This window comes from Hyperoodon ampullatus (genome assembly GCF_949752795.1).
Source record: "Hyperoodon ampullatus genome assembly, chromosome: 5".
In the NCBI taxonomy this organism is placed as follows: domain Eukaryota; kingdom Metazoa; phylum Chordata; class Mammalia; order Artiodactyla; family Ziphiidae; genus Hyperoodon; species Hyperoodon ampullatus.
The window spans coordinates 88462565-88486518 of record NC_136918.1 but is presented as its reverse complement, the minus strand read 5'-3'; the positions used below and the strand labels follow the sequence as shown (position 1 = coordinate 88486518).

The 23954-nt window shown below is 37.0% G+C and overlaps 1 protein-coding gene and 1 pseudogene across 2 annotated transcripts in view; both read left to right on the top strand.

The window, feature by feature from the left end:
- The window catches only part of CD96 (CD96 molecule), a gene marked incomplete at both ends in the record, with an annotated part of 79850 nt that overhangs the window by 52911 nt on the left and 2985 nt on the right, over positions 1-23954 (top strand). The window contains 4 exon segments of the mRNA XM_079705405.1: positions 9773-9850; positions 10357-10428; positions 20744-20806; positions 21826-21915. Coding sequence (XP_079561531.1) covers positions 9773-9850; positions 10357-10428; positions 20744-20806; positions 21826-21915 — 303 coding nt within the window.
- Positions 16425-17079, top strand: LOC307053170 (cytosolic 5'-nucleotidase 3A-like; annotated as a pseudogene). Its single transcript has one exon. The product of its transcript is annotated as a cytosolic 5'-nucleotidase 3A-like (transcript).

Here is a 23954-nt window from a genome sequence, read left to right as displayed (position 1 = left end):
TCCAGTCTATGCCATTGTGGGTTTAAAGCCTGTTTGTGCTGCAGGTGAATTACTGGAGTACAATTACACATTTGTCAAGGAGACTGGGTAGTTATATCGATAAATGCTATGTCAGTAGAATGGAGGGCCCAGTGAAAATATTACTATTTGAGAAAATAAGTTAAATTTTCAAGTTTAATTTTACATAAGAATAGGCAAAGTCTTAGACAATTGAGCTTGATGAACTTGATCATTATGACAGCAGCAGCCTGAACTTACAAATAAATTTTACCTCTGTTTTTAGTTGAATAAATAAACTGAACTGGGTAGATTAGAAAAAAATAATTTTCTTTTGCCCCATCATTCTCTGTCCAAATGAGCTCTGTTGAATTTCTGCCTAGCCTCTGAAAGAAATTTTAGGTAATTTTTTTCCTTGGCTTTTTTGGTGATTTTTATATAATAAACATTATGTGGTCCCTTTCAGCCACAAGAACAGATTTGTGTCAATAATTTAAAAAGCTTGTCAATGTAATGTCAAAATTTCAAAAGTTAATTCAGTTCAGAACTTCTCTCCCTCCTTCCCACCAAGTATGGGTCTACCTCAGCTGTGGAAGCCTGGGATGTGAGGTTGTGTCTTTTATGTCTTGGTTGCGGGGGCAGGGTGGGGTGGTAAGAGACAGACATGGGAGATGTCTTTGAGATTTCCTGGCTCCATCCTGTTCTCCACTCCTCTTTGTTGGCTTGACTCTCTCTTTGGAGATCATGAAATGGGGAAAAAAGAGGAGGGATAGGTAAGGAAAGACCTTCCTTGTCAGGCTGACTGTAATCTGACTTAGGTGCCCTAAGGCTGGGGAAAATAAAAATTGCCATCTTGACCTCATGGGGCACTTCAGCAGATTTCAGAAATCTGTGACTGACCTGTCCCCTTGATGGGCCATGCTTCTCTTTCTGTCTCCTGCGTTCCTCCCCTCCCTGCCTGTTAGCTTCTGGGGGTTTGTCAGCTTGGGAGCTTTTTTGTTCCTCTTAGTATTTTTTCCTGGGGGAGATTTCTTTTTGTGTCATTCTGTTTTGTCTGGGAAAACATGTACCTTGGCCTCCTGTTTAGGGAAGTACTCTTTTTCCCCAGTATGGCCATATCTCTCTTCTCTATGCCCATTTAGCACTGCGACTTAAGCATAGGCTCCCAATGTAGCCTCTTTAGCCTGAGTAGGGCACTAGCCCCCTTTGTCCCAAACTCCAGTACACACAGGTCAAGAGCTCTGAGTGATCTCTTGAACCCACACTTCACTTGGACTAAGCTAAGGGAACATATTCTTCTTTTCCTCGTCCATGAAAAGGGACTTGACTCATAGCACCCCAACTCTCTCCAAAGAAATCCTCACCAGGGCTGCTTTCATCCCCTTACATAGCCTTGAGGTGGATGATGGACCAGAACTGATGAACCCATTCTACTCTATCTTCACATGTCCTTCCATGTCCTAGGAAAAGACAGGAGGCCAAGGTACATGTTTAGGTGTACCTAAGAGTTTAGGTGGTCTAAAACTCTACTTTAGAAGTGAGGATGACTTGCCCTGTAATATCATTCTTAGCCTTTGGGACCTCACCTAAAATGGAGGTACAAAGAGTCCCATTTGAAAATTCTGCTCTGCATTATCCATTAAAATTAAAAGAAATTCAGTGACACCAGCAACAACAAAAAAGAAATTAAGAAAACAACCTCATTCACAATAGCATCAAAAAAGAGTAAAATACTGAGGGATAAATCTGAGCAAGAAAGTGAAATATCTGTACACTGAAAAATATAAAACATTGATGAAAGAAATTATAAGACATGCAAACATGTGAAAAGACATCTGATGTTCATGGATTGGAATAATTAATATTATTAAATTGTCCACACTACTCAAAGCAATATACAGATTCAATTCAGTCAGTCCCTATCAAAATTCCAATGGCATTTTTCACAGAAATAGAAAAAAAACAACCCTAAAATTCATATTCACAAAAGACACCAGATAGCCAAAGCAATGTTGAGAAAGAAGAACAGAGTTGGAGGTATCACACTTCCTGATTTCTCACTATACTACAAAGATGTAGTAATCAAAATAGTATGGTACATGCATAAACAGACATGTAGGCCAACGGAACAGAATAGAGAACCCAGAAATAAACCCAAGCAAATATGGTCAACTAATTTTTAACAAAGGCACCAAGAATACACACTGAGAAAGGGTAGTCTCTTCAATAAATGGTGCTTAGGAAACTCGATATCCACATGCAAAAGAATGAAATTGAACCCTTTTCTTATACCATACACAAAAATCACCTCAAAATAGATTAAAATTTTAAATATAAGACCTGAAACTGTAAAACTCCTAGAAGAAAACATAGAGAGAAAGCTCCTTGACATCAGTTGGCCTCAGCAATGACTTTTTTGATATGACACCAAAAGTTCAGGCAACAAAAGCAAAAATAAACAAGTGTACTACATCAAACTAAAAAAAATTTCTGCACAGCGAAGGAAACAATCAACAAAACAATCTATGGATTGGGAGAAAATATTTGCAAATCATATATCTGATAAGGGGTTAATATCCAAAATATATAAGGAATTTATTCAATTCAATAGCAAAACAAGAAACCACCTGCTAAAAAATGGACAAAAGACCTGAACAGACATTTTTCCAAAGAAGACATACAAATGGCCAAAAGGTATATGTAAAGGTGCTCAACATCACTAATCATTAGGGAAATGCAAATCAAAACCACAATGAAATATCACCTCACACCTGTTAGAATGGCTGTCATCCAAAAAATTAAAGATAAGTGTTGGCAAGGATATGGTGAAAAGAGAACCCTTGTACACTGTTGATGGGAGTGTAAATTGATGTAGCCTTTAATAGAAAACAGTATGAAAAACATGGAAAATGGTTTTCAAAGTTCCTCAAAAATTTAAATGTAGAACTATGATTTGATCCAGCAACCTCTCTTTTTGGTATATACAGAAAGGAAATGAAAGCCACCTCTAAGGGATATCTGTGCTCCCATATTCACTGCACTATTCACAGTAGCCAAGATATGGAAACAGCCTAAGTCCCCATTGATAAAAAATATATATTTATGTATGTGTGTGTGTGTATATATATATATATGTATGTATGTATATATATACATATATGTATATACATATATATATATGTTATTTGACCTTAAAAAAGGAGATCCTATGATATACAACAGCATGGATGAACGTGGCGGACATTATGCTAAGTGAAATAAGGCAGACACAGGAAAAGAACTACATGATCTCACTTATACATGAAATCTAAAAAGAGTCAAATACATGGAAGCAAAGAGTAGAATGGTAGTTACCAGGGCTGGGGTAACTACCCCAGTGTACAAAGTGTACACTACCCCAGTGTACAAAGTGTACAAAGTGTAACTACCCCAGTGCACAAAGTGTACAAAGTTGGAGTTAAGTAGGATTAGTAAGTCTAGAGATCAAATGTAGAGCATGATGACTATAGTTAGTAATACTGTATTGAATATTGGGAATTTGCTAAGAGTAGATTTCACATGCTTTCATCACACACACACACAAAAGTAACCATGTGAAAAGAGACAACATGTTAACGGGCTGAGTATAGTAATCACTTCACTATGTATATGTATATCAAATCATCATGTGTACACATATACAATTTTATTTAAAAAGTTTGTAAGTAAAATAAAATAAATTCATTGAAAATGAAGCAAACATGATGAGGTGATGGTTTACCCACTGAAATGGTCCACAGAAAGCTGTAGTTCTTGGCAATGGTGTGATGGATTGACAAGTAATAAACAGAGTTCTAAAAACATGGCCAAGGTGAGGATGCTTGAAGAAAATGGGGAAAGACAAGAGAAGGAAGAAAAGGAAGAGTGTTAGCATGGGTACTGCCTTCCTTAATGGGTTATTAAAAGCAACAGAGGACACTCGGCATGTAAAATACCAGGTAGTAATAGTACCTGGTTCATAGTGTCAAAATGTTACGTTTTATTATTAGTTCCGTTAAATCCCTTTGGGAACATGGTAGGAACCCAAGGTAGGAAATGAAGTGGTTGAGAAATTAACCAGTCTGTCTTTATAAATTGTTTGGTGTGTGTGTGTGTGTGTGTGTGTGTGTGTGTGTGTGTGTGTTTTAATAAAAACAAAAAAATACTAGAATTATGTGTCTACTTCTACTTGAGATGGATTCAGATGTAAATGAAACCCCCCATGATCGTGGTCTTATGAGTGGAGGAGGAAAGTGGGCAGTGAGAAAAAGCAGATATCTATAAAGTTGGCCTGAAAGGTCACATGTTACATCCAATTTATTATATTCCCACTACTCTACTCTCCCCCTCGCTCACTGGGCTCCACTCAAATCGGCCTCTTCGCTGTTCCTCCAACATGACCTGGGTGCTCCCACTTCAGGGCCTTTTCACTCATTCCCTCTTCCTGGAAATTCTTCCCCCCAAAATCCACATGGCTCACACCTCATTTTCTCCCAGTCTTTGTTCAAATGTCACCTTCTCAATGTGGGGCTTTCCATGACCAACTCATTTTAAACTGTAACACCCTCTATCTCACTTCCTGTCCTCTTTCCCTGTTTTATTTTTCTCCTTAGTGTCTTTTAACATCTTGTATAATTTACTCGTCTGGCTTTTCCCCACAAGAAAGTAAATCCCATGAGGGCAGGATTTTTTGGTCTGATTGGTCTACTGATGTCTCTCCATTGCCTAGAACAGTGATAACACATGGTTCTCAGTAAGTATTGATAACTCCATAAACATTTGGGAGTGGGGTAAGGATATTTTCTAAAGTACAGAGAAGAAAGTGATTAACAAGGGAAGGGTTTTAGAAAGAGCAGAAGAAGGCTCCCTAAAGAAAAAGGCACAAGACTGGGTAGTCTCATGACAGGAAACTAAGAGGTGATGATGGGAGAGAGGAGAGAGGAGAAAAGCAGAGGATATAAAGGCCTTCTGTTTTGAGTGGTTGTGTGTTAGGGACCATGACTAAGCTCTTCCATGGCTAAACCTTGGTTCTCAAAGATTTCCCCCAATTAATCTGCCTTGGGCTCTCTAACATTTCCTTCCATGCTATTAACAAGGCTAACTATACTTTTTTTTTAATTAAAAAAAATTTTTATTTTATTGAAGTATAGTTGTTTTACAATGTTGTGTTAATTTCTACTATACAGCAAAGTGATTCAGTTATACATAAATATACATTCTTTTTCGTATTCTTTTTCCATTATGGTGTATCACAGGATATTGAATGCAAATAAACTTATCTACAAAACAGAAACAGACTCACAGGCATAGAGAATAGACTTGTGGGTGCCAATGGGGAGAGGGACTGGGGGAGGGGTGGATTGGGAGTTTGGGACTAGCAGATGCAAACTATTGGGTATAATGGATAGACAACAAGGTCCTACTATATAGCACAATGAACTATATTCAATAGCCTGTGATAAACCATAAAGCCTAATTACACTTTAAGGCTACCAGAGTGGATTGAATGTAATCTTTGGTGTCAGACAGGCTTGGGTTCAATTCTTATCTCTGCCACCTACTAGCTCTGTTATCCAGGGCAAGTTATTTCACTTCTCTAATACTGTTTTCTTATATTAAAAAAAACAGAAGTAATATTTTCCAGTTCACATGGTTATTAAGAGTATGAAATGTAAAAATGCATAAAGAGCAACTCTAAAACTAAGGCTCACACAGTCCAGTCCAAGAAGTAGGCCGGGATCAAAAGAAGGGTCCAGTGATCAAAATTAATCTTGAAATAAATCAATACTTTTACTTGTATTTTTTAATTCCTTGAAGGAGGAAGCAATGACCAAATCAATATTTCTTTTTTGTTGTTGTCATTACCATTTTATCCTTTATTCTCCACTTACATCACAACTGCTCACCTGTCTTTTTTATTTAGCACATAGTAGTCGATGTTAAATAATTAAATTGTTTGGAAAATATTTCAATATTTTCCCCAAATTAATCCATATGGGGCCTCTAGCATTTCCCTGCCTTTCCTTCTTTGGCAGTGAGAGGGATGGTCACTGGGAAGATGGCAAGAGTCCAGGTTAAGGGATTGGGTTTTGCTTCCTAATGTCATAAGGAGCCAACCAGAATTAGCTCTTATAGAACACGTCTCTGTTGCCTCCATCCAACTCAGAACTGTCTTCTGAGTTGATTGGAGCTGTCTTCTGACTTCATTGAATTTCTAGTGATAACATAAAGGAGTAATTTTTAACGTTAGTGAAAAAGCATTTTAAGTTTTGGGGTTTTTTTTGTTTTTTGGGTTTTTTTAATGTTGAGCCTTCTTTTAATTTATTTATTTTTATTTTTGGCTGTGTTGGGTCTTCATTTCTGTGCAAGGGCTTTCTCTAGTTGTGGCAAGCAGGGGCCACTCTTCATCGTGGTGTGCGGGCCTCTCACTGTCGCGGCCTCTCTTGTTGCGGAGCACAGGCTCCAGACGTGCAGGCTCAGTAGTTGTGGCTCACAGGGCCAGCTGCTCCGCGGCACGTGGGATCTTCCCAGACCAGGGCTCGAACCCGTGTCCCCTGCATTAGCAGGCAGATTCTCAACCACTGCGCCACCAGGGAAGCCCCATTTTAAGTTTTAATAGAAATGGGCTTCAAAAGGTTTCAAATCTCATCTAACCTCATGGCAGTTTATGAATTAACATAGCAAGCCATTTTGTACTAAGCAGTGTTTTCCTCTAAACCCCTTCTTCTTTCCTGGAAACCAAGGATCATTATTTTGTACCTCTGGACATGTACAAGGTTAAATAACAATAAACATTCAAACTGAAGAAGAAATAAACAACCAGCAAACAAAGCAAACAACTGTCTATCACTGGGTTTGGCGTATTACTTGCCTACGTGGTATTTCATAATATAAAACCAACTATTGAAGTCTGAAGAGGTTTTGCCATATTGTGAGTGTAAACATAACCTTAAAACAGAAAAGACAAAAAGCAAGTATGGCTTATTCGCATACTGAAATATGTAATACAAATCTTTTAAAGACTTGACTGAAAGGAATATGAAGGCAAGTCTTTTAAAATGCTGTACTTGATGTCAAGAGATTGACAGATACATATGTCCTCTTATAGTTACAGAATCTCTAGGTCAGGCTTTAGGAAGGGATTGCTTTCAGAAACAGAAGTAAAACAAAAGAAAACAGCTCAGAGAAACAAGCAGCGTTGGCTGCCACCAGCGTGCCACAGTTTTCTCTACCATAGTACTTATCTTCTACTGCAATTCTCTTTATACTATTTGTGAGGGAAAGAAAACAAACTACAGTAACAACAAATTCCAACATTTCATTTTGTTCATTTATACTTGATATAATACAAATTTATTTATCCTAAAAGAAAGAACCAATAAAAGGACAAGCAAGTAGCTGAGTACTCTGTTCTGTAACCCATGCTGTGGCAGCTCTATCACATTTAAGTTGTGACTTCCAAGTCACTCTATGTCATAATACCTGGATAGCACATGAGGAAAGATCATGGAGGATCGTATGTGGGATATTTTATAGGACAAGCCTTGAAGTGACAACCATCACTCCCACTCACAGTCCATTGCCTGGGACTTGGTACACGGCCACCACACCTAACTGCACAGGAGGCTAGGAAGTGTAGTTTCTCTGTGCCGGAAAGAAGAGGACTGGGTTTGGTGGCCAACCAGTAATACTGGTACATAGCGGGAATTCGATAAGTATTTGTTGAATAAATGAAGCTGTGCATATCTTGTCTTTAAAACACTTTTTTCTGCCCATCCTGCTGCTGGCTGCCCATCTTCGTTCCTCATACAGCATCACGTGAGGCAGCCTATAACACATCTCCCCGTATCTAACTGTATTCATGGAGCTGGTATGTAGTATGTCTTTGGTGTTCATTGCTAGGCTATATTCTAAAATGATTGTTGTTGGTCATCTCTTATGTGAGCTTCTTATGAACCACAATGCCATTTATTTATTTATCTTATATATACTTCTTTCAGAGATTTGATTACCCATGTTTTCTATTTAAGGCATGCGCTTTCCCAGAATTGAGGTACCTGGGAAGTTGCCAGGCTATTCACTACTAACTAAAGCTTGAGGGTGAATGAGCATATTGGCTGCCATACTGTAAGGATATTGTTGAGAATATTGTACACATTTTACAGTATCTTTTTTATAAAGACTGGGGAGAAAAATTTTTTAATCATAATAAAAAGAATAGCTGTGTTTCTCTTAAAAATTGACTGTATTTATCTTATAATACTCATCAATGGCATAACATACACTTTTATATATATATATTTATAGATATTTGATTTTTTAAAAATTTTATTTATTTTTGGCTGTGTTGAGTCTGTTGCTGTGTGCAGGTTTTTTCTAGTTGTGGCAAGCAAGGGCTACTCTTCGTTGCAGTGCACAGGCTTCTCATTGCGGAGGCTTCTCTTTTTGCAGAGCACGGGTTCTAGGCATGCAGGCTTCAGTAGTTGCAGCACGTGGGCTCAGTAGTTGTGGCTCATGGGCTCTAGAGCACAGGCTCAGTAGTTGTGGCGCACAGGCTTAGTTGCTCTGCGGCATGTGGGATCTTCCCAAACCAGGGATCAAACCCGTGTCCCCTGCATTGGCAGGCAGATTCTAAACCACTGCTCCACCAGGGAAGTCCAATGGCATAACATATACTTTTTATTTCTTTTTTTTTTTTTTTTTTTTTTTTTTTTTTTTTTTTGTGGTACGCGGGCCTCTCACTGTTGTGGCCTCTCCCGTTGCGGAGCACAGGCTCCGGATGCGCAGGCTCAGCGGCCATGGCTCACGGGCCCAGCCGCTCCGCGGCATATGGGATCCTCCCAGACCGGGGCACGAACCCGTATCCCCTGCATCGGCAGGCGGACTCTCAACCACTGCGCCACCAGGGAGGCCCTTACTTTTTATTTCTTAACATTGTTACTAAACAGTTCTGACCAAATGTGCAGTCCATATCTACTAAGAGAACACTACATCAAGGAATGCATTTTATGTAATATCCCCAGTCAGGTTTCAACAAAACTCAACATTCTTTTTCTAACTTTATTTTTCCTTGCCCTTGGTTTCTCTTTCTATCCACTTCTTTTATCTTCTTGCACTTGCATATTTATGTAAGCCACCATGAACATGTTTTGGAACAAAGGAGAAATACATATAAATAAAAAATCTATTAAAGATTTGTCTTCCCTAGAGACATAAACATGTTTCAGTGTGCTGTGGTAGGGTATTTTTCTTCTTCAATCTACCTTGCTTTATATCCAGAGATATTTTCATATGAATATGAATTAGTCTTTCATTTTGGGGGAAGAGAGGGAGGAGAATGGGAAATATGATGGCTTATAAAGATGGAGATGATTTTGAAAGCTAAGAATTGAAGTAAATATGAAACCATATTTAGTATGTGAAAATATTATATGTGAAGATTCACTACAAGATAAGTTCCATGAGGGTGAGGACCTTGTCTTCATTGTTCATTGCATGTCGAATAGTCTTGCACACAGGAGACGCTAAAACAATATATTTTGAAAGTGTGAATATTGGGTGTGTAACCACAAGCATAGAACTTTTGAACTCAGTTTCCTAATTTATAAAATGAAGCCATTAGAGTATGTATTCACTAAGATTCTTTCCAACCCTTAACACTCCATGCTCTACGTACCACCCTTGTTAAGCATAGTGGCATATTTAAACATGTGAAAGTAAATATTTATGACAATTTGGGAATTTTTTTTCAAAGTAGGTTATCCAGCTCCATCTTCAACAGCCCTTGTAGATGTGACTACGTCGACTCCAAATGTCACCCCTCCAAGTGCTCAAAGTGAGTATAGCAAGGCTTTCCTCATGTGACTCAAAAGAGACAACACAACACTACAGCTATGATAATATTGAGGTTTGGGCAAAATGCTATCTTTTTTTCATTTGATGTTGATATTTTGGTTTTGAGTTACTCTGTGGCAAGTTATAATCTGGTGACTATACTAAAATGCCAATCACTGTAATCTTAAAAATATGGGTTGGTGATTTGTTATTATATTGTAATTTTCATTTGTCATGGGATTTTTAAGGTAATACTAATCTTGACAATACTCCCAGTGATCTGAGTTGGTGACAAGAACAGAAAAAGAAAGAAAATCAATGACAAGTTGGCATTAAACATAAACTACAGACTTTTGCTTATTATGCCAGCTAGTGTTCCCGTGTAGCAAAGCATATTTTCAATTTCAGATTTCCCCAAAGTCATATAGTTTAAAAATTCAGCACATCAAAGTAAAATTAAATTACAGCCTTATAAGAAAGTGGAATTCTGAAAATTTTGTCTTTCAGCCAGCAATTACGACCTGACTACCCGAAGCTTCAACTACTCCTGGACCTCCAGTGGGAAAGACGCCAAATACTGTAAGTGTAACTGTGAGTGCCTTGGAGTACTCTGGGCCTCATTCATTTACCCAATACATATATTGAACAGCTACTGTGTGCTTTGTTTATAATCATATTAACAAATATTTACAAGGCATTGACAATGTTTAAAGCATTGTTGTAGTTGCTAGGGATATATCTGTAAACAAAACAGACCTAAGTTCCAAAATCTGGTGGAAGAGAGACAGAAAAATAGTGATAAGTGATACAGAAAAAATAAAGCAGAGAAGGGAGACAGTGAGAATCAAGGGTGAAGGGGCACTGCCCTTCTAAATAGAGTGGTCTTGAAAGGCCGTACTGAGGAAGGCAACATCTGAGTAACGTAGAGATAAAAAAGCAAACTATCAGTAGATCTGGGGAAAGAGGGAACTAGCTAGAATATGAGTATCACTAAAAAAAAAAAAAAAAAAAAAGGAAAAGAGAGAGCCAAGTGTGAGACACAGAAATGGTTTGTTACTTGTCATCTGACCAAGTAGCAGCAGGGTCTGCTGATGCTGCTTTAGCAGGTATTGACAGGATTTGAAAAGGAAGTATACTGCCTCTTAGTGGTACAAGACAAAGATCAGCATTGTGGGAAGCATCAAAGGATGTGGCTAAAGTGAAGAGAAACCTGGATGCCACAGGTGCAGGACTTCTGAATTTAACTCCCGGGCCCTTTGCCACAGAGTAAATGTGTATGTCCCTTTTAAAAAACATTTAAGTTGTACATTGAAAACGTCTAAAAGTCTTTTATACCCACTGGCTCAGTCAGTCATCTCACTGCTGGGAACTTGTCCTTAGGAAATAAATCAAAGAGAGAAAAGGAACCTGTGTAATATCGCTCTTTGAGCATAATTTATTTATTTTATCTCTTTTATGGACCTCAGGTTCACAGATTTAGATTAATCACAATCTTTAATTCATGACACAGTTTCATTCTTAGTCTGGGCATGACGCTCTATAATTTAATGTAACGCATTTCTCTCAACAAATACGTTGGTAATATAATAGACACCCATGAACTCAGTACCCAAATACAGGAATGAAAAGGCAGTATCAGAAGAGAGAGCACACAAAGAAATCCATAAGGCAGTGTAACCTAGATGTATGTCAAAGATGGCATGCAGAGTACTGTAAAAAGAAGAGACTGTTCAGCAAGTGGACCCAGGAACATTGATTTTTTTTAAGAAAAACATGCTAAAATGCACTCCCACCATGCACAGTACACAAAAATAAACTCCATGTAGTTTAAGATATTTGTGTCAAAAAGCTAAATATTAGAACATGTAATAAAATTAGGGTGAACTTCTTCCTGGCTTTGGGGTAAGAAAGGGCTTAAAGAAGAGACATAAGACACTAACCATAAAAACAATTGAAAAATTAGAATACAATAATATTAAGAAAATTTTTTTCATCAAAAGAGTCCTTAAAGACAGTTTTTAAAAAGGCAGACTATAATCTGGGAGAAGATATTTGCCACACATATTTGAAAAAAGATCAAGAATATATAGTTAGCAAAGGTTCAAAACTTTATACCAAGAATATATAAAGAATGCCTACAAACCAAGTTTTAAAAAGACAAAAAGCAGTAGGAAATGAACAAATAGGCACATCACAAAAGATGAAACACAAGTAGCTAGAAAACATCTAGAGATTCTCAGCCTCTCTAACAATCAGGACATGCCAGTGAAGACTAAATTCAGGAAGTCATTTTACACATAATCAACTTGCAAAAATTAACAAGTCTGGAATTGCCAAGTGTTATATAGGATGTAGATCAGTACAATTTGTTATATGTTGCTGGTGAGGGTATTCATTGGTACCATCTCTTTCCACCACTTAGGCGTTATGTTTTATAGCTGAAGAGTTTCATAGCAGACAATTCAACACTTCTACTCCTAGATAAATACCCCCCACAAAAACAAATTATTACGTGTGTCCAGGAGATATGTACACAAATGTTGGGGGAAAAACACTACTCATAATAACAAAAAAACTGTAAATTATCTAAGTGGTCATAGTTAGGAGGGTGGATAAATAAACTGTAATATAGTCATATCATAAAATACTATGGAGCAATGAAAAATGAGTGAATGGCAGCCACGTATGACAGCATGAATGAATCTTAATAACACTGTATTGAGTCAAAAAAGTAAATGCCAAGTGACAATATATGGAATGATATTTTAAAGTAAATTTTATTTTTTAAAATTTTAAAAATTTTTTAAATTTTTATTGAAATACAGTTGATTTATAATGTGTTAGCTTCAGGTGTACAGCAAAGTGATTCAGTTATACGTATATATAAATATATATTCTATTTTTACATTCATGTTTTTATGAGATATTGAGTATAGTTCCCTGTGCTATTCAGTAGGTTCTTGTTGGTTATCTATTTTATATATGGTAGTGTGTATATTTTAATCCCAAACACTTAATTTATCCCTCCCCTCTCCTCCCCTTTGGTAACCATAAGGTTGTTTTCTACATCTGTAAGTCTATTTCTGTTTTGTAAATAAGTTCACTAATAAGTATCATTTTTTTAATTTCACATATAAGCTATATCATATGATGTTTGTCTTTCTCTGATGTTTGGCTGGCTTACTTCACTTAGTATGATAATCTCTAGGATTAAAAGCAAGTACAACCAAATACTATATGGCTTAGACATAATAAGTGATAAAAATTTAAAATACACGTAAGTGAATAATAGACAACATTCAGAACAGCGTTTGCTTTTGAATGGGCATACAAGGGATGGGATGGGGAGTAAATATTTATAGTGTTATTTATAATAATTCCAAAATCTGTGTGTATGAGTTGGGGGTAGGATGAGATAATAACTCAATGGATATTATGAAGCCAAAAAATCAATAGCCAAAATGTACTAAGCTACATAGAAAAGGGTAGAAGCTGGAAAATTTTTAACAATCAGATATTAATTGATAATAAAAAGCATTAGACTGGGGATGAAAGCTCATACTTAATAGATTAACATTTATCCGATGTTAAACATAAATTGCTGTTAACATAAAATTGAGTTGTTTATAATAAACTATGCTGAAACTCTACGTACACTAGTTGTCACCCTTTACTCTTGATACTATAATACAAGAAAGTTCCATGAGAGTGTTTTTTTGTTTGTTTACCTGTATCCACAGTGCCTTAGATAGTGCATGGTATTGAGTTGGTGCTCAACAAATATTGTTTAATCAATAAATGAATTAATACTTCTTGGTTACAGGGAAAGTAGATCATGTAACAATGGGGATAAAAATTTATTGGACAATGTTATAGGAAAAAGCTGGACTCCAACTTAAATTTATGCTATGATTGCATATAAATTATCCCATATTTTAATTAGCATCAGATGTTTTCCTTTGTTTATTTGAATTATTTGGTTGTCTATTGAAATTATACTAGAATGTAAGATACACAAGAACAGGGACCTAAACCCTTTTCTGTTGTTCACTGTAGTATTCTAACATCTGTAATAGTGGCAGGCAACAGTAGGTGCTCAGCAAATATTTGTCGAATGATTGAAAAGGTATGTGTACATTTGGGCAAGGAAGAAAACACACACACACACAGTGAAAAGAAATGATCTGTTTAATTGAAAGTTTTGAGCTTTTTATTTATTTGTTTTACTTAAATTGTTATTACAATAGCATGTGTGCCCAGAATAAAATCCTTTTTATCCCGTGCATCACATCAATATGAAGCATAGAGGCCACCCAAGGTACTTTTTGCCCCAGAAACTAGAAAATTGAAAGGGTCTTACTTGAAAGTGCTTCCTAATTTACACAAGTATATTCTTGGTCTTTTCAGTAGATTTCCTAATGAAATGAACTCTTGTAATCCTTCACATTTTCTGTCCTTCCCCACTTGAAAACTTCATCTATCCTCAGACATCTCTTTATCATTCTTACCATAAAAATAGCCTTAGAAATTGTGAAATCTAGGAAGGGACTCTAAAACCCAACAAACAATTTTTTTTTCCTGGCAGTGAAAACCCACATTTTTATTTATGCAAGAAGATCTTGTTAACCATTTGCCATTTTTCATCCATAAGCTTAGAGAAAAAATTCCCCACAGTGAGTTGCTCTATTTACGATCATTCACAAAAACACATTAGGATCCAACAAGTTAATATTGATTGCTCAGTCCCAAACTGTTTTTGAAACATGTTTCTACTCATTGGATTGGACTGCAATATGACATCCAATATTAGATGATGCATTTGGCAAGATTCGTATCAGGCATTGGTAATGGGATTTTTTCTTCCAATATGTTTATTTCAATAGATTTATGAAATGTTCAGAGGGAAAAAAAGAATGATAATGGATGGATTTCTAGTGAAATAAACCCACTAGCAGTGTTTCTAGGGCCCTTGCTATTTATGAACACGTTCTATGGAATATTTGCTTATACATGCATTTTGTATAGCTCATATATATTTGGATGTCACAAGAAAGTTCTGAGTACATTGCATTTACCATAAATTTATTAGTGTATGTTTTAATATATTCTTTTGTTGTTATTTTGTTATTTATTAACTTGAAGAGGTCTTGGCTGCGATTCAAGAGTGTTGGAATCTAATCCTAGTTCAGCTTCCATATTTCCTACAGTGTAGAACAGTAATGCATATTTTACTGTAACCATCTATGAAATGGGGATACCAAATCTGAACTTCTAAATACCCAAAATGTATGAGCTTAATAACATCCTGGGACACATTTTCATCCTGACACAGGTGATCAGGCCATGGAGCAGAAAATTGAAGCTTAATTACTTTTTTCTCTCTGGTTTTTCCTGCCATCCATCTGGCCCAGTGGAGCCTAAAGCCACATTGAAATCAGTTTGTCTGTCTAAGTTAGGCAAGCAGAAAAATGATATGAGTCAATTTATCCCATTACCAAAATCATCAAGTTCACTGTCACCACATGTGCGTGCACACACACACACACACACACACAGGCCTCAGAGTACCTCTTATCAATCTCACATGAGGTCTTTATTCTGTTCTTTGATCTTGCATCCCATATTCTTCAAAATTTACATATTCTTCTTAAATCGTACAAGTGCATTTCTTATCCTGTCCCTGGTCCTGGCTGTTTCTCCTCAAGTTCCTGGTAGTTTTGCCTAATAATTTCATAACAACCCCTTCTACTTTCCATAGGCAGAGGGTGATGGAGAAGACAGAGTTGAGGAGTTGAGGGTCAATGGCAGGGACACAGCAATGCCAGGACCTATAATGATGCTGGGCCCTGTGTCAGGCTGCACCATAATCTCTTCAGTCCCTCCGTTCCCTGTTGGCCAGGATGCTGATTCTCTAAACTCACCATTCTTATTTTCAAATTCTAAAATCTTATATGTCTCAGATCACATCTATTTCCATTTTCCTTTTATCTAAAACACTGTTCTGCTCCCATTCTGTCACCTAATTCCTCATTAGGTCAGCCTCAAATTAAAGATTTATTCCTCTGAGTTAAAATTCTATCCTCTGTTAAAATACCAATTTCTGGGGGCTCCATGTTCTTCACAGTTAGTACACAAGCCCCACAGTTCCAAAGCTCATAAATGTCATCTTTGTTAGGAAGAGCATAAGGGGGTCCAATTTATGGACTAAGTGATCATGGCAAGAGTGGACACAGTAGCTGGTGCCAGTATTTGCATCCTGATGGAAGAGGTGATGCTGACCCAGTATATATTCCCCTTGAAGAAAAAGTTGAGGCAGAAGACCAAGATCAGTGAGATCTCTGTGTCCAAGCCCTGCATCTATGATTATTGCTTGCCACCCTATGCCTTTGTTCTAGGACAAAATTAAGGGCAGAAATCAGAGTGTCTTAAGGAAGATTGATTACTCAATATAAAGTCTGTACATGTAAAAATCATGCCAGAATTTTAGAAAAGTTCAGTTTGCCTCAAGAACCCTATAAGAGTACCAGAAATTCTCTGTGATGTTGTCAAAAGAGGAGCTGCCAAACCAGATAATCATGGACTTTTATATGACAGTAAGGATTTTCCTACAAAGGGAAAGATGCCTAACATGTCATAATATTATTGAGAACTGTAAGCTGGTTACAAATGAATGTCAAAAAATGTTATTGAAATTCAAGGAAAAAGACAATGCTATCAAAGTTGATCTTGTTTTTACCATAGAAGTACCCTTTTAGGGTAGAATGGTATGCTAAGTTCACAGAGTCTCCTTGTCGAATAACCTTTATCAAAAGCTAAATTTAAAGGAATTGTGATGTTATGCTAAAGGAGGGATATAAGAATTTATTTGAGAAACTCTAACCACACCATATCCCTATGTTCATATTTTCAACCAATAATGGTGATGTACTTAAGGACGTTATCCATCAATCTGGTGTTTATCATCCAAATGTCAAAGTAGTGTTCATTCATGGAGTTTGATGAAAATGTGTTCTCAAAGGAGAATTAACCTATATATTTAACAAACATGATGATACCTTGAAGAACACAGAATATTTCAATCAATTAAAGGACAATAATAATTTAACTCTGCTGAGAGATTCCCAAGGAGACTTAAGAATGGCAGATGGAGTAGCCAGTGTTTCACACATCCTAAAAATTGGATATCTAAATGATGCAGTGGGTGAGCTTTTAGAAAAAGTATTGTTTTAGTGAAAGATAAATCACTGGAGATAGCCAGCTCTATCTTACTGAGGATTCTATAAACTGGTATTCTTCAGAAAGACCTCTCTCCTATGGGAGCAGTTAATACAAGCACTGCCCATCTCTTAATCTTGCTGAAACGCTCTTAATTGTAATATATTATTGCTCTTGAAGTTTTTCCTTTACATTACTAATATATTTTCAGATATGTTAAGTCTATCAGCTGGAAGCTTCTTTTTCTTCACCTCTCTCAACACATTTTCCTCTTTATTTTTTTTAATTTTAAGATTTTGAAAAATCTTAACACCAAAATCAGAAAAATAACTCCCTAGTTTTCCAAAGTGGATTTTGTAATTCAGTTTTATCACACATATTTTGAGATCTTTTTATACTTGAAAAGTTTACAGAAGGCCAACAAGAAATTTTATGAAATGGTCAAATCATTTACATGATTTTAAGTTAAGTATTGCCATTTTTGCAATTTGGATGGATCACGCTGATGGTATTACCATCTCCTGAAATTGTATTATGTTTGGTTTTCTTGTTTGGAGAAAATCAAAATTGACCAGAAAAGACTGGCACTCTGTATTTAATGAAAAAACAGTTGGTATCCACATGTAACTGATCATTACAAGTGTTCTATATTGACTCGCTGATAATAAACATAAAATAGAAAATCTTTTTTTAAATACCCTTTTCTCTCAAGGTGATAGCACTTGTTAAACCATTCATATCTTAGCATAAATTAATTTATCTAATTTATCATATCCTTTCTTGCAAACAGACTTTGAAGAGATAAGAAATAAAGGCATCAGGCCCTAAAAGTAGGAAGTAAAGGAGACACCATATTGGGCAAAAAATCCGTAAGGTTATCCAGCACGAACTGCCTTCTTCATAATTTTACCTAAATCCAGGCCTGGCTCCAATTTCTTTTTAGTTGCTTTTGCTCTTTGTCAATCAAACTCCTGGCTTAATGGCTTAAACATTAAAAATTGGCATTAAAAAAGTACCCAGTCCATTGTCATCTATAGACCTTGGCATTCTGTCTAGAACAAAAAGGATCAAGATCACATGTACAGGTTCATAGAACTATATTGAAGATAAGAACATCTCCCTGACCTAGACAAACTCAAAATAGCTATATACAAAATCACCCTAACCTGGGGGGGTGACCCCAAGTGGAGCAGCTATTGCAGACTGTCCTGTGAGCAATCCCCAGAAAGCAGTGACTTTCAGTTCTTCCAAAAGGCCTGGTAACATACCTTTGTCTGCAGCTGTAACTGCCACTGGCATCTAGAGAGAAAACAAGAAAGGGTCAGGCTAAGGAGGGTTTTAATGTTTGTTTTATTTTATTTTGATTTTGCTTATTGTTTTGGTCTTGACACAAAAGAAAGCATTCAGCTGGGAAAATCATGTATACTAATGTTTTAAATAAATGAGCATAATGTTTTTCTACTGACTATAACCATATACTATTGTAGTTATTTTACTTTACATTACATTATAGGCATGTTATCAGGTACAGATATGTGGAGTCTGCCAAGAAGTGGAACTTTCTTGCCAGAGTTGGAGAGCTAAACAAAATGAGTTGATATATCTATTTCAAAGGCCATATGTGCTGCTGGAATTTGCTGCCATCCACTCAAGGGGAAGGTTTGCCTCTGAATGTGTCAAAAGGACTCACCTAGCAGCTAACCAGTCCTGTAACCACAGGGGTCTGTTTATTCGCTGTTGACACTTCAGTTTTCATGGTCAAACAATAATGTCAGCTTACACTTCAGACTATACTACAAAGCTACAGTAATCAAGACAGTATGGTACTGGCACAAAAACAGAAATATAGATCAATGGAACAGGAGAGAAAGCCCAGAGATAAACCCACGCACATATGGTCACCTTACCTTTGATAAAGGAGGCAAGAATATACAGTGGAGAAAAGACAGCCTCTTCAATAAGTGGTGCTGGGAAAACTGGACAGCTACATGTAAAAGAATGAAATTAGAACACTCCCTAACACCATACACAAAAATAAACTCAAAATGGATTAAGGACCTAAATGTAAGGCCAGACACTATTAAACTCTTAGAGGAAAACATAGGCAGAACACTCTATGACATAAATCACAGCAAGATCCTTTTTGACCCACCTCCTAGAGTAATGGAAATAAAACCAAAAATAAACAAATGGGACCTAATGAAACTTAAAAGCTTTTGTACAGCAAAGGAAACCATAAACAAGACAAAAAGACAGCCCTCAGAATGGGAGAAAATATTTGCAAATAAAGCAACTGACAAAGGATTAATCTCCAAAATATATAAGCAGCTCATGCAGCTCAATAACAAAAAAACAACCCAATCCAAAAATGGGCAGAAGACCTAAATAGACATTTCCCCAAAGAAGATATACAGATTGCCAACAAACACATGAAAGAATGCTCAACATCATTAATCATTAGAGAAATGCAAATCAAAACTACAATGTGATATCATCTCACACCAGTCAGAATGGCCATCATCAAAAAATCTACAAACAGTAAATGCTGGAGAGGGTGTGAACCCTCATGCACTGTTGGTGGGAATGTAAATTGATACAGCCACTATGGAGAACAGTATGGAGGTTCCTTAGAAAACTAAAAATAGAACTACCATATGACCCAGCAATCCCACTACTGGGCATATACCCTGAGAAAACCATAATTCAAAGAGTCATGTACCACAATATTCATTGCAGCTCTATTTACAATAGCCAGGACATGGAAGCAACCTAAGGGTCCATCAACAGATGAATGGATAAAGAAGATGTAGCACATATATACAATGGAATATTACTCTGCCATAAAAAGAAACAAAATTGAGTTATTTGTAGTGAGGTGGATGGACCCAGAGTCTGTCATACAGAGTGAAGTAAGTCAGAAACAGAAAAACAAATACCGTATGCTAACACATATATATGGAATCTAAAAAAAAAGTGATTCTGAAGAACCTAGGGGCAAGACAGGAATAAAGATGCAGACGTAGAGAATGGACCTGAGGACATGGAGAGGGGGAAGGGTAAGCTGGGACAAAGTGAGAGAGTGGCATGGACATATATACACTACCAAATGTACAATAGATAGCTAGTGGGAAGCAGCCGCATAGCACAGGGAGAACACCTCGGTGCTTTGTGACCACCTAGAGGGGTGGGATAGGGAGGGTGGGAGGGAGGGAGATGCAAGAGAGAAGAGATATGGGAACATGTGTATATGTATAACTGATTCACTTTGTTATAAAGCAGAAACTAACACACCATTGTAAAACAATTATACTCCAATAAAGATGTTAAAAAAAAAAGTCCTACTGGTATCTTTTCTTTACTGAAGGCCACTGTAACACACCTGGGCTTTCATTCTTTTAGCTCATCTGTGGGATAGACATGACAACAGTCACAACACACTCTGTGGGGCTGGAAAAAACCTCTCCTAGTGTTTTCTTCCATTTCTTCTTCCTGCTTTAAATGGCTGTGATCAAAACCTTCCCTATTAGAAACATCTGGACCACAAGGATTCCCTCAACTCCCACTTTATTTTGGGACATTCTAATGTGTGCTGAAATTTTAGGTTCAATTAAAGGTCAAGAAGAGACAATAAAATAGTCTTATACAGATTAACTTTTCCATTATCTTCTTCCTTTAGCAGCTTCATGGATGCCCAGTGAAACGTACATTTCATCCCCCTCAAGGGCAGGTTCGACACTTCATGGTGAGCACTTAGGGAAAATTTAGTGTCAGGGAAGGTTGTGGTGTGCTTTATTTGATCAGAGGTGGAAAAATGAGAACGAAGCCAATCTCAGGCATTTAAAAGTGCATCTTGATGAAAACGACAGTGATGATAAAAATGACAATGGATGGGGGCTTCCCTGGTGGCGCAGTGGTTGAGAGTCCGCCTGCCGATGCAGGGGACACGGGTTCATGCCCCGGTCCGGGAAGATCCCACGTGCCGTGGAGCGGCTGGGCCCGTGAGCCATGGCTACTGAGCCTGCGCGTCTGGAGCCTGTGCTTCGCAACGGGAGAGGCCACAACAGTGAGAGGCCCGCGTACCGCAAAAAAAATAAATAAATAAATAAAAAATTGACAATGGATGGAACCAAAATTCTTCCCAGTCACTCAAAAAAGATAGTCAGAGACCAAGTCTTAGATTTGTCTCTATTTTATTTCAAAATGAAATCTACATAATAGCATTTGGGGGCCAAATAAATCCATTAAAGTGCATTTTAAGTTTTAATTTTCCATTGGAAAATGGAATGATTTGTTGACATGGATTTGTCTACTCAGATGTTGCAAAGGAATTTTTATTGATCTTATCAAACATATTAGAGTGGGAAGAATCAGTATTTTGATTCATTGGACCTCTGATAACCTGGGCTACTATGGATAAGCCTCATCTTTCCATGACACCAACTTCAGACATTTTCCCATAACCACTTCTCATGGAGATTCTTTAGCAGATATTATTTTGTTTTATGTGCTGTATTGTTTCTCTCTTTTTTTTTAAAACCAATAGGAAGTTTCACTCTTTGGTAACTGTTAGACAGATCCTAGGATACCAGTCCTGCGTAAATTGGTCCTTAGTAAAATTTGCAGATAATATTTTAGGAGCATTTAGGCCATTCAAATTGAGCCCTTGCTAATAGCAAGTGAAGTCCAATCACAATTTTACACTTCTTGACCAGGTGGAGATGGTCATTAGGATCAGTTCCGATATCCCCTTTATATCGCTAGGTGACACCTTCACCAGCATAGCCAGAGCATTTTCAGAAGTTCCCATAACTGCCAATGGATCTACTAAAAATAATCATATCCATATCATTGGTGAGTCATTTACCATTTTTTTTAATTTTATGTTTTATTCACTCAATAAGTATTTACTGTGTACCTACCATTTGTCAGGTACTGTGCCAGTTGTTGGGAAAACACTTGCCTCCTGAAGATTATAATCTATTATAGAGGATATTTAGTAAATAAATAATCATACAATTAAGTTTATTTGTGACACATCTTATGGTATAGTACAAGGTGTTGCCAGAGTCTAACAGAAAGCTCTGATTTTATTATTTATTTATTTATTTATTTATTTATTTATTGCAGTATGTGGGCCTCTCACTGCTGTGGCCTCTCCCGTTGCGGAGCACAGGCTCCGGACGCGCAGGCTCAGTGGCCATGGCTCATGGGCCCAGCCATTCCGCGGCATGTGGGATCTTCCCAGACCGGGGCATGAACCCGTGTCCCCTGCATCGGCAGGCGGACTCTCAACCACTGTGCCACCAGGGAAGCCCGAGAGCTGTGATTTTAATTGGGGAACAAGAAAGGATTCTCTGAGGATATATTTAAAATTAAAATCTGAAAAATGAATGAGAATTAGCCAGGTAAAAAGTAGTGAGAAACATTTCAGTTCTGTGAAAGTATAGTCTGATTGTTGGAACAAAGAGTATTCCTATAATTCAACTAATAAAATTTTGTCAATGCTAAATGTAATCCCTTGTTTCATATCATAAGAGGTCATGGTATTCAATAAAGTTAGGACCCTCCCAACTCAGATCTTGTTGTAAATTCAGAGCCATAATCAACTCTTTCCCTTCAGAAGGTATTCACTTAACTGGTGAACGTTCCACCTGGGGACTCAGTTTATTTCATATTGAGGGTCATACAGTCCTCAGTCACTGGAGCATCATCCATCCTGCACACCACATAGCAGTAGAGCTGCAAACTGACATCCTACTAACATCTTTAACTATTGGTGCCTTAAAGAACTGCCTAATTGAGAGACAGGGCAAGATTGGAGCTCTGCTTCTCCACTAAGACATTCCTGAAGTCAATGGTCTCATTTTCTATATTTGGCTGGGAGAAAATTAGTAAGCATTGATGGAAGACCTATTAGAAGACCTATTTAAAATCTTTTGTTCTTTCATTTCTCTAAAACTTTGGAGGTAAAATGTTATATTCCACCATATTACCAGTGTAGAGCTTAGAAAGTCTTGACTTTACAAAAACAGAAATTTATGTAGTCCTAAATTGACCTCTTGTGAGATTATTTCTTTTGTGATCATGATATTCCAGTGGTTTGAACTACTGTGAACTCTCTAGCCACCTGTGCATACAATGAGCCACATGGTTACGTATTTTAGGACTGTGTGAGCTTGCAGGGTACCCTCAGTGTCTGCTTTGACAGGGCTAGAGTAGCGTGAGCATCAGGAAGACCTTGAATCCCTGGATACGTGTTGTAAGAGGAAAAATCTTCAGCACTGATACCCAGTGTTAACATGACATCATGTGGCTGCCATCCAAACTACGTAAAACATAGAAGAGATTTGGTAACTAATATTTTAAATCCAGTTTTTTGGCCTGTAGTTTTTGAAACTTTGCTTTATGAAAAGCAGTGTAATAAATCTGAGGCAATCAAAAAAATTAAAAAACTAGTCTCCATCTACAATCAGTTTATAATCTAGTTAAAATGATGAAAAAAAAAAACAATCCAGATAATTCTGATACAAAAATGCACTTCTTGCCCAAATAATTTATGTAATCTGAAGAGCTAATGATCTACCTATAATGTATTAGGAATTTCACTGGAGTGTTGTTAGGAATAAGAAAAGCCTGGAAACAATTTAACCATCTAACATTAAGGGGCCAATTAAATAAACTATGGTAGATCCATACATTGGGGAACTAGCCAGTAATTTAATACTGTAGAATGAGGAAAACCTCTATGCACTTCTGTGAAAAGTATTCCAAGAATGTTTTTTAAGAGAAAGAAACCAGGAACAGAACAGTATGTACAGTATGCCCCCATTTGTAATAAGAAGGGATATATATTCATGGTACATATATTTGCTTATATATGCATAAAAAAT